Below are 14,692 nucleotides of genomic sequence, written 5' to 3'. Positions count from 1 at the left end.
CATTTTTGCACATTAAACAAACAAGATATAACGCGTCACTAAGTACATTTAGAGGTGCTAAAGGGTGTGTTTTGGACAGAGCCATGCTAGCTGTTACCCCATGTTTTAAGTCTTTGTGCTAAGCTAAGCTAACTGGCGACTGGCTCAGTTATTTAATGGACAAACTAGAGAGTGGTATCTTCTCATAACTCTGAGCCAGAAAACAAATGAGTGCATTTCTCAAAAATTGTCTTTTAAGTTTAGAGTGTGTGGCATTGAGGGGGAACAATTGGTAGAAATTGAATATTATAGTCGTATCTTTTTTTAAGTGTATAATCACAAAATAAGAACCCTTGTGTTTCCATTACCTAATGAGATGTTTAGACCTACGTACGATGTGGGTCCCCTTCATGGAGCATGCCGCCGTGTTTCTTCGGAGCTCATCCTACATGCTTGGCACTCGGGAGAAGTTTCAGTTGGTTGCAATGTGCAATCTCACCGCTAGATGCCGCCAAATCCTACACACTGCACCTTTTTTGACGATGAATTGCAACGCTCAGCCTTCTACTTCTCATCTTTGTAGCATGATCAAGTTTTGCACCACAGCTTAGCTTCATGTGTCACATTTCTAACACTTGAAAGAGAGCTAACGTGGTGAATTGACACTCGTGTCAGTGTTACGTTGATATTATATTGGTGTTGTAAAATATGTCATAACTTCTTGAATGCATGCTCATAGATTCCTGAGCTTGTGACTTTGCAGATGGTTGTGTGTCTGTGCATACACATATACATTTAATACAAATGTAATACAATATCATGCTTCTTCAAGCTGCAAACATGTTTTTTCTGCTGCCATTTTATATAAAGCCATTTTTCTCATCTATTGTGTGTTTGGTATTTGTGGCTTGTGGCCAGAATAAAGGTCAGCTGTCGCTCGATTTTGTGTCATATATTAGCAGCACGTGACCAAAAGGGCAGACTCACTCACTCAGTTTGTAGAGGTAAATAAGTGGCTGATACTTCAACAAGAAGCTTTTCCTGCTTCCTCCTCCGTACTTCTCCCTCCCGTTGTGAGCCCTCGGCATGGTGGGCTGTGGACCTGGGTGATAATCATGCTTTGTGGTGCAGGTTTCTTCTCTCAGCCTGTGGTGACGTAGATGCGCGCCGGTCGGTGTGACTTTTAAAGAGGGATGGGGGGGCGCGCAACCATTTCACGCATCCACCGCGTGAGAATTAGCCCCTACAAATATGAATAATTATCTGCGAGGATGACAATGTGTGGATAAAGCTCGTCTCCAGCAATCAGCTCCAGAAACGGACTCGGCGCAGAGGAGAGACGCGCCGTGCTCATTCCGATGGTGCGCAAAGTCCAGATGACAGCCTGGGTAACTTAAACGCACAGCCTGAGTGCGTTTCTAATGTAAGACGGTGGTTAATACTAATCGCAGCGGTCCGTTTCTGTAGAGAAGACAGCCGGGAATAAGGAGCTTCACGGCGGTGCCGATCTACAAGAGCGACATCATCACAGATTTCCTACGCTGTCGCAGCGGAGCGAGGGAGAGGAGGAGAGCGCTGATTCACGGCTTGCAGGAGGAGGGAGAGCCGTGCGGGACGGGCTCGGAAGATCCTTCTAAGATCTTAAAATACCGACATCCCCCCCCCCCCCCCCCCTCCTCCGCCTCCTCCTCCCTCGTCATTGACAGCTCTGCGACCCGGTCAATCCGTCAGACAGGGAGGATCTGGGGAGGAGGGCGCCAAGGCAGGAGAGGACGAAAGGCGATCACCTCTGGCCGGTTTGATCCAATCCCCAAAACTGAGCGAGGCTGGGGACCTGCCTCTCCGTGCATGAGGACGACACAGTGGCTCCACCGGGGTTTTTTTTTTTTTTGGTCCGAGGAGCACGTTTGACTCAAGAGATCCAAACAGCGATGTTACGCTGATACTGTTGAGAGAGGGCGATCTGAACGGCGAAACAGCCATAAAGGGGGCAGACAGGAGCTATTTCGCAGTTTCTACATAAAAGTCCCCGGAATACAAATCCAGGTAGGTTACAATGGATAACGCATGATGCAAACTCAGTGATGTTTCAATGACCAGTGTGCTACTGAGTGATTAAACCATCGTTGATAAACAGCAAGGCACAGACGGGCACCTCTAGTTTCATACATGACAGCTTGTAGAAACCACGTTAGATGCAACGCTGCACATTCACTCGATAAGTGATGTGGTGTGATGCGGTCCGGCACTCCGGAGCGCTTCATCTTGCCCGGGTTTTTAACCCGCCGATATGCTCCTCAGCACCGCGCAGAGATGATCCATTGCACCGGGGCTGCGATGGATTCGTGATGCCGTCTAATGGGTGTGCCAGTAGATTAATTGGCGTCTGTCAAAGCAAGTATCGGACAGCGGTTGTTACAGTCCTGCTGCTGTTTGGCTGAACACCTGGATATCCAGGTTTTTTTTTAAATGTATGACTCTTTAGCTTGTGTTGTATTGTTGGCTTCTTCTACACGACCCACCTCTGTTATGAGTTGATGGTGTTTCCTGAGGTCAGCAATGGGCATTAGTTTCAGAGAGGAGGGAATAAAGCCTTTCATATCATCTGTGCATCGTGCCACGTATAGGCCTGCGCGCACCCTATAAGTTCGGGCCTCTGGGTGCTCCAGCAGGGGATTCCCCCCTCAGGTACCGACATAGGTGTAGTGCAGCGAGCCTGCCTTCTGATGATTCATCAGCAACAGCTGAGGCTCTCCGTGTGTCTGCTGAGTCCATGTTTACGCACGTCTCAAATAGCCTCCTTAAACAAGACCCTCTTCCCAAAATAGGGAAAGCGACCTGAGAGCAGAGCAGCAGCTCTCTCCTCTCAGCAAATTGTCTCACCCACAATGCATGTGTGCATCAGTCAGGGGATTTAAACAGGGTAATCACTTAAAGATGCACGAAATCAAATATAAATATTGAATCTATTTAAATCCACTATTTTTGAGGTCAAGTATTATTTCATCAATTAGTTCATCGTTTGATCCATGACATTTCAGGAAATCATGAAAAATGCACACACACACAGAAAGGAAAAAAAAATCACAATGCTAAATTAATAGTATCATAGAGTCAGCACATACAATATGTTATTCTTTTTAATACTTTTTGGCGGCAGCTGAACAGTCTTGATTCGACGTCAGTCCTCCTCTACATTCACAATGTGAAATACAATCCGTAAAACGGTAATTAGTATGCAAATTGTTTTGTGTGGCTCCTAATTTCGGGGTCACAGCTGTAATGTTGGTACACAAAGAGAAATGGAATCGTTCACTCTGCAGCAGACAATACACTTTGTGCTGACAGAAAATCAATATTGAAAATGCAAAATCCTTGCGGGGTCATACACCTGAACCGTCTGAGAGCTTGAATGTAATCATTTTAATGAGCTCTACATTATTGCCTCAGACCATGTAGCTGTGTGTCTTAAATGGGTTCTCAAACTAACCAATCAAATCAATGCATCCATATTGCCAGCATTTGTTTTGCAAGATTAAGATTTTGTTAAAGGGACACTTGTGAAGTCCAGTTTCCTCGTCAAAGAGACTGTACGTCCTGTGACAACAGTAGATGTCGTCTGTGCTTCTGGAGATGTGTCGTGGACATTTACCGGTCAGAGATAGACCAATGCACCACATTATGGAGGTGCGTTATGGGAATTGTTTCCAGCACTTTCAGAGCGTCGATGGAATAAGACCCCATTTACAACTGACATTGACATGCGCTCTGTGTGTCTGCAGAAGGAAAAAACACGGTAATTTAAGGTCTAAATGCACGCAGGACACATTGTGGTCAGAATGTGATCGATTGGCCACATCACATCTGGACATCTCTGGTGTTACTGCAACATAACCTCATCCTTAAAAGAAAATCCACCCAGTAGGTTCAAAGGTCACCAAACTCCACCTCTTCCAGCTAGCTTAAGCTACCTGGCAAAAGCTACATGTAGTAGCAGTACCTGGGAGAGGACACTTACTAAAGGAATACTTCTGCCCCAAAAAGACCATATTTACATCAATTATTCATTCCGTGTCACCTTGTACACAAACAAAAGACAACGTACTACTTAGAATAGCGCAAATATCTTGCGTGTGTTTTGGGAGATGGGCAAAATATGGTTTCCAATAATCTTTCTGAGCGTGACGTCATTCAGCTGGTGAAGTGCATACGTCTGATAGTAAAAGGCAGGCGGTAGTTAGCAGCAGCCGTCCGCTGTCACTGTGACTTTTATGTCTAATTCTCTGTGTCGCTCTGCTAGTTTGCTCTTGGATTTATGGCCATTTTGTTGCGCCTCTGTTTATCCAGGGTGGGCTGACTGAGCACATTCACTCTGTTTCATCACTTTCCTCCTTCCATACTCTTATAACACACATTCACACATACAGTAGAGACACCAGAGTCTCCGGCTGTCTGCATAAAAGCTACCGTGAAGCATTGAAAGGACGACACATTTCAGCTCATTTGAAGCTGCTGCAATCAGTATTTTTGTCTTTACAATGGATCTCATCACGATACCTGTTTGGGAAAGAGGTTGTTTTTGTCGTGATGAAACCACAGACAATTCATGTTTTAGATTTCTGGTCTGCAGCTTTGCTGTTTTGGTTCACTCTCCCGGCTCTCATAGCGTTGTCTTCCACTGCAGCAGACACCTGTTTTTCAAGCCAACAAAACGACACTACACTACATTCCCAGCACCAACCCAAAGGCCAAAGTTAGCCAGCTCGCTAGCCGGTGAACATAATGTAGCATTTAGCAGCTAAAGAGGCGGATATTTCCCTCAGTAGATGGCGGAGACCAAAACAGAGTTAATAATGGATTTACAGTCAATCATGTTGACAGAAACACGACTCCAAATGAATGCTGATGTTGCTTTGTGCTGGATGTGTAAACATAGATGCTTGTTTGCCATTACAGTAAGATTGTCATATCAACAATGGAGTAATCTTGAATCATGTTGCTTTTTTAAACGATTAGTTTGAAATCGTGAGACTGATCCAGATTACAAATGATGATATAATCGTTGTAAGTGTAAAATGTGTGAGTTGATTTTGACTCGACGCTTTGGATTTAGGATGCTCTTCCTCTTGTATATCACCTTATAATTAAATGGACAGTCATTCAATCATTGCCGTCCCTGCGTTGTAACATACTGAGAGTCTCTCTAGCCTTTAAATTCTGGATGCTCCGTCTGTTTCTGCCTCATTGCAGTTTCTGCCCATCCACCCCGGCGAGCCACCATGCAATAAAAAAGACAGGGCGAAGCCAGCAGGTCAGCAGTGCTGCTCTGATTCTAAAACAGGAAGAGGCCTTTCCTTCAGCCTCCTTTAAAAACGTATCCCTGCTTTCACTTTTCCAGTGCAGGTCATTGTCAGCACAGTTGAAAGAGGTGAATGACTGTAATCTGAGCATTGCACGCATTTTCTCTCCTCCTAAAAGTTCTCTCTTGTAGGTGAGTTTCTGTGTTCAACTTTAAGACCGATACAAAAGTCCGAACAACTGCAAAATCCATAGTTTTCAGAATCAACTTTTCTCTCATTGAAGTTATAACTTTGCCACTCAATTATTTCCCCGTTGTTTGTGTTTGTGCTCAGCGCTGTCGGTTCTCACAGGGATTGCATTGCTGGCTCCTGTCCATAGAAATGGCTCTGCTGATTCAGTGAAATTTAAAGTTCCTTGTCTCCCGCTTCTGCTGCCGTTTGCTGTCAACCCTCTTTCCCTCCTCCAGATCAGCGTGCTGCTCTGCAATCAACATCTTTTTTTTTTTACATCTGAGAAATTTCATTTCAGGCTGAGATATCCTGCATTTATAAGTTTTATAACCCTTAAAAAAGCACTTCTGGAAAGCCATATCTTTCTGAATGTTATTGAGGTTATGATCCCTTATTAAAAGACATTATAATAATACTGATAGTGGTGCAATTATTTCTATCTACGAACCATTACATTTGAAATATCTGGAATAATTTATTCCAGACTGTATTAATAGGTTTTGCTAAAGCCGGAGTTTGAACTTAAGATGTTGATAGAAACTGACAGTTTTTTTTGCAGACATTATGTGTGTTGTCACTGCTCAGGTTCCAGAGAGAATATTTGGCTTTTAAATTGGTGTGAGTGCTTCAAATATGCCAGCTCCTGTTTGAGTATCCGCACTTCCATTGAAAGATTTGTCAGCTGTCCAAACTGGCCAGTGGTCCGTCTGGAAGATGGATATGACTTCCAAAAGTATCACCTCGGAGTTCAAGTTGGAGTTATTTTAAAAGTGTTCAGATCCAGTGTACTGCACACGACTTAAATCAAATAAGAAATCTGCATTTCACAGCATAACATATGCCATTTAATGGATGTTTTTATCCAAAGTGCCTTTAAGTGCCATGAGTTCAAACTGTACACGTTTTAGTGTGGGCGGCCCCAGAGGTAATCAGCCCTTTAACCAGGAATCAGAACACAAAAATGCACTTTAAGGTAGAAAATGTAGAAACATTCAAACTACATTTAGCTCAACAAAAGCAAAGGGAAACAAGTGTGACTGAAGAGCTAATTGTGATTCAGACGAGACTCAGGCTTTCTCAGGGGCCCTAAAGGTGTGGTGAAGGCTGCAGAAGGGCCCCACCCGTCCTTCTCAACCGCAGAATAAGCACTGAGAAAAGAGCCTTTATCATGAATCCCATGTGTTATGTCTTCAAACTAGCTCACATCTTCTAAGTTTTGGCTGGTTCACTTTTCTTCTTGCTCTCATTGCCTGTGGCCTCAGCATCAAAATCATTTTCATATCCTATCTCATAAGAGCTGAAGAGGTGCACAAGATGCTTAGCGCGAGCTTTTATGAATTCGGACAAAGTCTGCATTGTTATTGTAACGCTGCTCTCTCTTGCGGAAGTGGTAAGTGTGCATTCGGAGCTCAGTATATAATGAATTTGGACGGGACATCTGTACCCTTTGTTTCGGTTTGCCTCTTGACGGTCTCCTGCCTCCCCTCTGCTGTTTTTTTGCCAATGCGACATTTCGGACAGTGCTTAGTTTGGCAACATTGCACGCTTGCTGAGCGAGCTGTTTGGTTCAGAGCTGTGTATTACCCCCGAGATCTCAGACAATCACGCTCAAATCCACATTATCGAGCGCACATATCCACATCAAAAACTGACTTTATGATTAGAAATGAGTCCACAGGCTATGATTTCATTCAACTAATGCTATCTACATTGTTCACATAGAGGGTTACAGATCTAAAAATCTCATGAATTCCTAAGCATGGAGAAGTATTTTCCAGCCTGCCTCTCATAAATAACATAAGGGTCTCATGACTGCTGTTTGTAAAGAAAGAGGGAGAAACTCATTGAAGTTGTACAGAGGCATAGTGGGATCGTTTGAATTCTTGCTTCAAAATCGGTGTGTTTTTCCACGTGAAATGCAAGCACACACTCTTGTATTAATACTGCACCTCAAACTTGGGATTTAAAACAATGTGAAAGTAGGTTTGATAACTCGTCCATTATGTGATACAGTAATTACTGAGTTATTATGATTAATACATAAGTAAAAAGATGCAAACCAACATGAAGCAATTGTGTTACCATCGTTCTCCCTGTCTGAAAGTTGTGTCTATCATCTGAGAGTAAACTCTTTGTGTCTTTTAAAAAGTAAATATAAACAGTATAACATCAATACCATCTCTGTTGTTTCTCTGTTGTGTTCAGGTGGTGGGTGGAGAAAAAGCACAGCCCAGTGCTGGATCCCAGGGGGACTGTCAGTGTGGTAAGGACCCTTGAGACGAAGGAGGGTGCATGGAGGGTTCAAGGCCTGTAAAGCCGGGGTCGTCAGTCTGCCTCTGGTTGGGGCTGGTCTCTGTGGCTGTAGCCTTCCTTTGTACAGAGGCCCGGACCACTCCGAGCCCTCTGCTAACCCCCAGCAATGGCACCTGCCCGGGAAACTCCAAGTGTAAACCGGGGATCATCCTGCCCATCTGGTATCCCGAGGATCCCTCCATGGGAGACAAGATCGCACGGGTCATTGTGTATTTTGTTGCCATGATCTACATGTTTCTCGGAGTGTCCATCATTGCCGACCGCTTCATGGCGGCCATTGAGGTCATCACCTCCCAAGAGAGGGAACTTGTCATCAAAAGGCCCAATGGGGAAACAATCACCACCACGATTCGGGTGTGGAATGAAACGGTCTCGAACCTCACCCTCATGGCCTTGGGGTCGTCCGCCCCTGAGATTCTGCTCTCTTTGATTGAGGTTTGTGGACATGGATTCAAATCTGGCGTCCTCGGGCCCGCCACAATCGTCGGCAGTGCAGCCTTCAATATGTTTGTCATCATTGGCCTCTGTGTGTCTGTCATTCCCCAAGGAGAGGTACGCAAGATCAAACACCTCAGAGTGTTCTTTGTCACTGCGGGCTGGAGCATCTTTGCTTACATCTGGCTCTACATGATTCTGGCTGTGTTTTCTCCCAACGTAGTCCAGGTCTGGGAGGGTCTAGTCACACTGGCCTTCTTCCCCATATGTGTATTCCTTGCGTGGATAGCAGACAGACGACTGCTCTTCTACAAGTTCATGCACAAGAAGTATCGCACCGACAAACACAGAGGCGTCATCATCGAGACGGAGGGAGAACGCTCCAAGGGGATTGAGATGGACGGCAAGATGGTCAACTCTCACTTCATGGACGGAGGAGCGACAAGCAATCTTATTGGTCTGATCGAGAGCAAAGAGGTGGACGAGTCCCGGCGCGACATGATCCGCATCTTGAAAGACCTGAAGCAGAAGCACCCTGAGAAAGAGTTGGATCAGCTGGTCGAGATGGCCAACTACTACGCTCTCTCGCACCAGCAAAAGAGCCGTGCCTTCTACCGCATCCAAGCTACACGCATGATGACAGGCGCTGGAAACATCCTGAAGAAACACGTCGCAGAGCAGGCGAAGAGGAGCGTCAGCGTGCAGGAGGTGCACGTGGAGGAGCCAGACGAGTACGTGTCTCGAATTGCATTTGAGCCTGCCGTCTACCAGTGCCTCGAGAACTGTGGCGCCGCCATTCTGAGCATCACCAGAAAGGGTGGCGACATCAACAAGACGATCTACGTGGATTATAAGACGGAGGACGGCTCGGCTAACGCCGGGGCAGACTACGAGTTCTCAGAGGGTACAGTCGTGTTCAAACCGGGAGAGATGATCAGGGAGATAAACATTGGCATCATAGACGACGACATCTTTGAAGAGGACGAGCACTTTTTCGTGCGGCTCAGTAATCTGCGTGTCCTGGAGACGGAGGACGAGGTGCTGTCCCCCAACAGTCTCCCGTACCCAAATGCCATGCTGGGCTTCCCCACTGTGGCCACCGTGACCATTCTGGACGACGATCATTCGGGCATCTTCACCTTTGAGAGCAACTCGGTGCACGTCAGTGAGAGCATGGGTATTATGGAAGTGAAGGTGCTGAGGACTTCTGGAGCAAGGGGGACGGTCATTGTGCCTTATCGCAGCTTGGAAGGACTCGCCAAAGGAGGAGGGGAGGACTTTGAAGACACCTACGGAGAGCTTGAATTCAAAAACGACGAGACTTGGTAAGACAGCTTCTCTTTTCTTTTTTTCTTCCTCACGTGTCGATTTTTAATCAACCAAGGTTATTGCATAAGTAATACGTTATTTTCTTTGCATGATTGTTTTTGCATCCCATTGATTGTATTTCATTTTTTAATTGCACTTTGATGGTAATAAACCTGTCGAGAAACGATCGCTACAGTATATAAGATATGAACGCTAGCGTCAAGGCTATTCAGCAATCTGACAGACTTGCTCCTTATGCAGGGTTTTGCTTTTGATACAAAGATCTCGTCTTCTTTGGCTCTTGACATCATTTAATTTAGAACATACTTTGGTAACCTATTCATGTGCTATTTGCACTCATCACTGTGAATTTTAAACGCTTCTTTCCTTCACATGGTTAGACGGCGTACCCTCTCATCCCCTTGTTTTCCTGTCGAGAGATTTTGCTCTCATCAGAGCGCTTTGGTAGCAGCTCTGTGTGCGTCGCATGCAATAGGGATTCAACTTTGGGATTTGTCACACAACTGTGGAAACAGGAAGTCCTTAAGTAACACCTCCTTGCATCTGTAATCCCTGCCGCTTTTGTTTTGTGGGACTCTGAATTTTTGCTCTTTTTCTTGTCGTTGTTTCTGTGTCGTGTCTGCTCCAATTGAAAGAAAGCAGCATGGAAGAATAGGAGCAGCGTAGCAAAGAGAGCGAGAACATTACAACAACACAGGTCAAAGGCCAGGCTCAGTCCCATGTAATAATCAGTACATGGCAGTCTTTTACTGGAGATTTGATTCCTTGTGGGTGCAGTCGTGTTGACACAGCTTTGGTAGTAAGCGTCTATGAGAGTAATAGGGATGTTTCATGTGCATTGCGCTTGTTATGCAGCCTTGCCAGCTGTACCATCTGTGTACAAAACCGCACTACAAAACACAGGCTTACAACGGAGTGGGCATATTTGGCACAGTTGCAAAAACAGCTTCATACTGTATTGTAGCACCAAATAGCAACGGGGCCGTGTATTGAATGACACTACAGCTTTTTGTCCCGTGCATGTAAGGCAGTGCTCTGGGATACTGGAATGTGTGCCTGAGAAATATTGATTTGTTTATTTCACAGCTTGCATCCGCTTGCATCTCACACATTGGTCTGCAGGCACTGAATCAAAGTGACATGCCTCTGTGACATTCTCTTCCCCCACCAATCGGACCCTCTCAGCCGTGCTGTGGCTCACTGGCGGGGTCCGTGCTCCGGGGGGGTGCGGGTTCCTGAGGCAGCCCAGGAGACCGGCGGCAGGGAGAATGAGTGTCGGGGTGATCAGCATGCTCTTGGGGTCCGCTGAGCTCTCAGGGTTTTGCTTGATTTATGTGAGGGATTCTTTATGGGCCAGGCCTGAAGGCTGCCAGGGGAGTAGAGGGGAGAGATGTGGAGACGGACTGTTATTGTGAGACTGCGGTGATGTTGTTGGCATTGTGAGGGAACGCTGGTCTATCGATCTGCTCATTGTGTTGCGCATCGTGCTGCGAGTTCGATGTTCTTACAGTGCAGCACCGCTCACATGCTGTGAGCTGACGCATGCTCGCGGTGATCTGGGAGAAGAATCTGACTTCATGGTCAAATAGTTATCGCTTCAGAAAGTCTCAATAAAACCGGAAGAACTGCAGTTAAAGAGATCTGGGAGACGAATGTGACTTCATGTGGCAATTAATAATTCAATAATTGCCTCAGAACATTCAATGGAAATGTTTTGAAAAATGTTAAAGCTGAATTGATAACATCAGCAATCAATCAATCAGAATGCATGTCGAAATAATAAGTGCTCTAAAAGGAAACTCCTCGTCAAACTCTCTGCAAGAAAGCAAATCTGTGTATTTCCCAAAATATCAAACGACTCCTTTAAACCAACTCAAACCAGCAGCAGTATGGGGTAGACTTAGGCTGGGTATCATCTATATCCTTCTATAAACAAACCTCTCTCATGCATAACGGAGGTTAAAGGCCGATGGTCGTACTGTGTGCTCTTTGCTCCTTTTTAAGCAAAAGAACTGAACTCATGTTGTCTTTAAATCAGTTGTAAATGTAAACACTGACATTTTCAGAGGCCGTCTGAAGAAGAGGCCGTCTGCTTACAAATAATATGATGACTGAATAATAAGTGTCAGAATCACCGCTTGTAGAATAAATGTCAAGGAGATGGTCTCGTTGACGTACGGTGTATGCACACTGACACGCAGGGGGCACCAACGAGCAAGATGTGGAGGGAACCGCAGAGAGAAGACGTATTGTGGATATTAAGCTAAACTCACACCGTCAGCTCTGATTAATGCACTAACTACAGAGTAATGATAGATATTTCTAAACATACAGGACATTATTCAGCAGTAAGCAGTTCAAACAATGGAAATTGTTCATATGCATGAACACGCTCGGGTAGTAATATGAAAATCTTTCCATCCCCCTTCAGAGGCTTCTGGATCTTTTTGTAGAAACGGCAGACTGCTGTTACAGAACTCCCAACAAATCTCCAGAAATTTCCATAATTACACTCTGATAGTGATGAATTTGATTCTGTGTGCATCCATAAAGAAGACAAAGAGGAGCGGTGGCAGTGACAGCTTCATCCAGAAGCACACTAGAAGATTCATGAGAACATTTCCACACACAAAACAAAAGGGATGAATGTTTAGAATATTCGCTAAAAGGCATAATTACAATGATGTTTCTTCCGCTGCCTTGAAAGCTCTCCTCAGGGTCGTTTTCCTGCTCGCGACATGAAAAAATACAGAATTTATTTGCCTCCATTGTTTTCACATTCATATTCCAACTGAACTTGACAATGGAAATGTTGTGTTTATTTCCATTTTGCATAAATGTTGAAGTAACAGAAGGATTCCCTCCTTGGCACACGGTTGAAGCAGTTCTGCTTCCTGCTGCTAATTCAGCGATAATTGTGACGGCTAAATGAGAGCAGGGTGTCTAAAGGGCAAGGCTTCTCTCTCATTAGACCACGTAATGCTTCAGCTCTCATGCTCTTCCTTTTCTCTCGCCATGTTTTACGAGGCATTGACTCTCAATCTCCTTTGACACACTTTGGGCCCATTGTTATCAACCAGAGTGGACATTTATTACAGTTTTAATCTGGAGCTCTGGAATACATCACTCCAATACTTGGCCAGACAATAGTTCTCAGCACGAAGCATGACGTTTAATAGTTTCCTTGGTGGCACTGCCTCTGCTCTGAGCTAACGGATATGAACCTCATCCCGCTTCTTAAATCGACACTCAGTGCCGGTCAAAACTATGCAGGGACACAAGTTGCAGAGTACTTACTTGTGCTGGTTTGGACCGCTATTTCTCTGTGGTCGTTTTTTTTTTCTGGGGACAATTACTTGATTTCTATCGCTTAATGTGTCAATTATTCTTTTGGTTAACTTATTGTTTTAGAACATCAAAATGTCAGAAAACAGTGAAAAATGCTCCTAATAATTTCCCACAGCTCAAGGTGATGTATTCAAATAGCTATAACATATTTAATTTACAATAAAACTGTCAAAAACGGCAAATTCCTACATCTGAGAGGCTGAATTAAATGATGAATTGATGATCAAAATCGTTGCTGTTTATTTTTCGGTCAATCAACTAATTGATTGATCGACTTGTGCTATCAGCGCAACATGAGTGATTGATTTGAAGACATTTTTTAAGGTTTCAGGTTTTGCAAATATCCAGTATTTGGTTTGTGTGAAAGAGTACTGAGGCTACAATTATGACTTATGAACAGCTATTCTGACAATTGTTTTGGGTTATTAAAAAAAAGAAGGCAAGACTATCTGGTTGCAGCTTGCTGGTTTCCTTGGTCCACTGTGGTTGTAAACTGAATGTCCCGGGGACTGTTGTTTGGACAAAATGAGACACATTAAGTCGTCATCGTGGACATTTCTAACATTTTACAGAAAAAAAAGATGAATCTAGAAAATAGTCAACAGATTAATCAGTAACAGAAATTATTGTTAGTCGCAGCCTAAAACGTCACCACTAAATAAACATTTTTAACCCTTCTTTGACCTTTTATAGAGAGACCCTTTGAAGGGGTCCCGACCCCCCACGTTGGTAACCACAGATATAGAGCCAGTTTGCTTCTGAGAATATTAAACGGCTTGAGGTTGCCGGCTGCTGTTTCCTTTGACCCGGAGAAGATAACACAGCTGCTAGGTGGAGAAGCTCCATCCCTGGAGACGCGGGTGTTTAACTAGGCGCTGATGGATTCATAAACAAATGAGTGGTGTGCAGCGGACAGACCGGAATCTGCTAAAGTAATTGCCACTGTGGTCACGCCTGTACGAGCATGACTCTCCTGTGCTTGTAAACCTGCCTTGTGTTTTTATAAATAGCATCACGCAGGGGGTTGCATTCTGCTCATGATGCACGGATTTACCCTTTCCTCTGCTATCTGTGCCTCCTCCAGCTCACACAGCCCTCATCCCGACCTTTTGCCTGAATATCTCTTGAATGTATAGCTGTCACCCCTCTGGACGTCATGACTGACGGAGCACATGACCACACTGGTCCTCATCCTGCTGACCGCTCAGCTTTTCCCCCCGCCAGCACTTACCCCCCCCCCCCCCCCCACACCCCTGCAGCCAGGACCATCTCAAGCTCAGCTAATCCTATTCAACGCTGCACTTGTTTTATTCATGCGAGCCTCGTACTTTCTGTTCTCTCAATAATTGGAACGCGTGTCTGTTATTTTTTACTGTGCCTCAGGGTGCTTTTGTTTTCTTTTTTTGTTTTGTCGTATTTCTGTATTTGCTTAATTACAGTTTACGTCAAGTTAAAAGTAAACCAGGGCTTGTAAACAAAAGTCAAACGGACTCACATGTGGCTCTTTTTTTGGACAGTTTTGTGATGCGATCAGGTCTGAGGTTTTGAGAGACAATTTAATTAAAAACCAAATTATTCCAGTTGTCTCAACTTAAGAAAAGCGTGACGTAATGATTTGGTGACTTGTAGACGTCTTTGTTAAAACCTGGCAAAATATGGTCTACAAGTGAACACTTTGCTGACGTCTATGTTAGATATTAACACAGTACACAGGCACAGCGGTGCACTTCGATTAATGCTGACATCAGCGTGCAAAT

The 14,692-nt window shown here is 44.6% G+C and overlaps 1 protein-coding gene across 2 annotated transcripts in view; it reads left to right on the top strand.

The window, feature by feature from the left end:
• Positions 1-1,935: 1,935 nt before the first annotated feature.
• The window catches only part of slc8a3 (solute carrier family 8 member 3), a 90,575-nt gene continuing 77,818 nt past the window's right edge, over positions 1,936-14,692 (top strand). For both annotated transcript variants that reach the window (XM_079286719.1, XM_079286718.1), the window contains exons 1-2: positions 1,936-2,025; positions 7,716-9,583. In XM_079286719.1, the coding sequence (XP_079142845.1) occupies positions 7,803-9,583 (1,781 nt within the window). In that variant the 5' untranslated portion in view covers positions 1,936-2,025; positions 7,716-7,802. The remainder of the gene's footprint in view (positions 2,026-7,715; positions 9,584-14,692) is intronic.

This window comes from Melanostigma gelatinosum, assembly GCF_949748355.1.
Source record: "Melanostigma gelatinosum genome assembly, chromosome: 16".
NCBI lineage: Eukaryota > Metazoa > Chordata > Actinopteri > Perciformes > Zoarcidae > Melanostigma > Melanostigma gelatinosum.
This window is presented reverse-complemented; position numbering and strand designations above follow the sequence as displayed.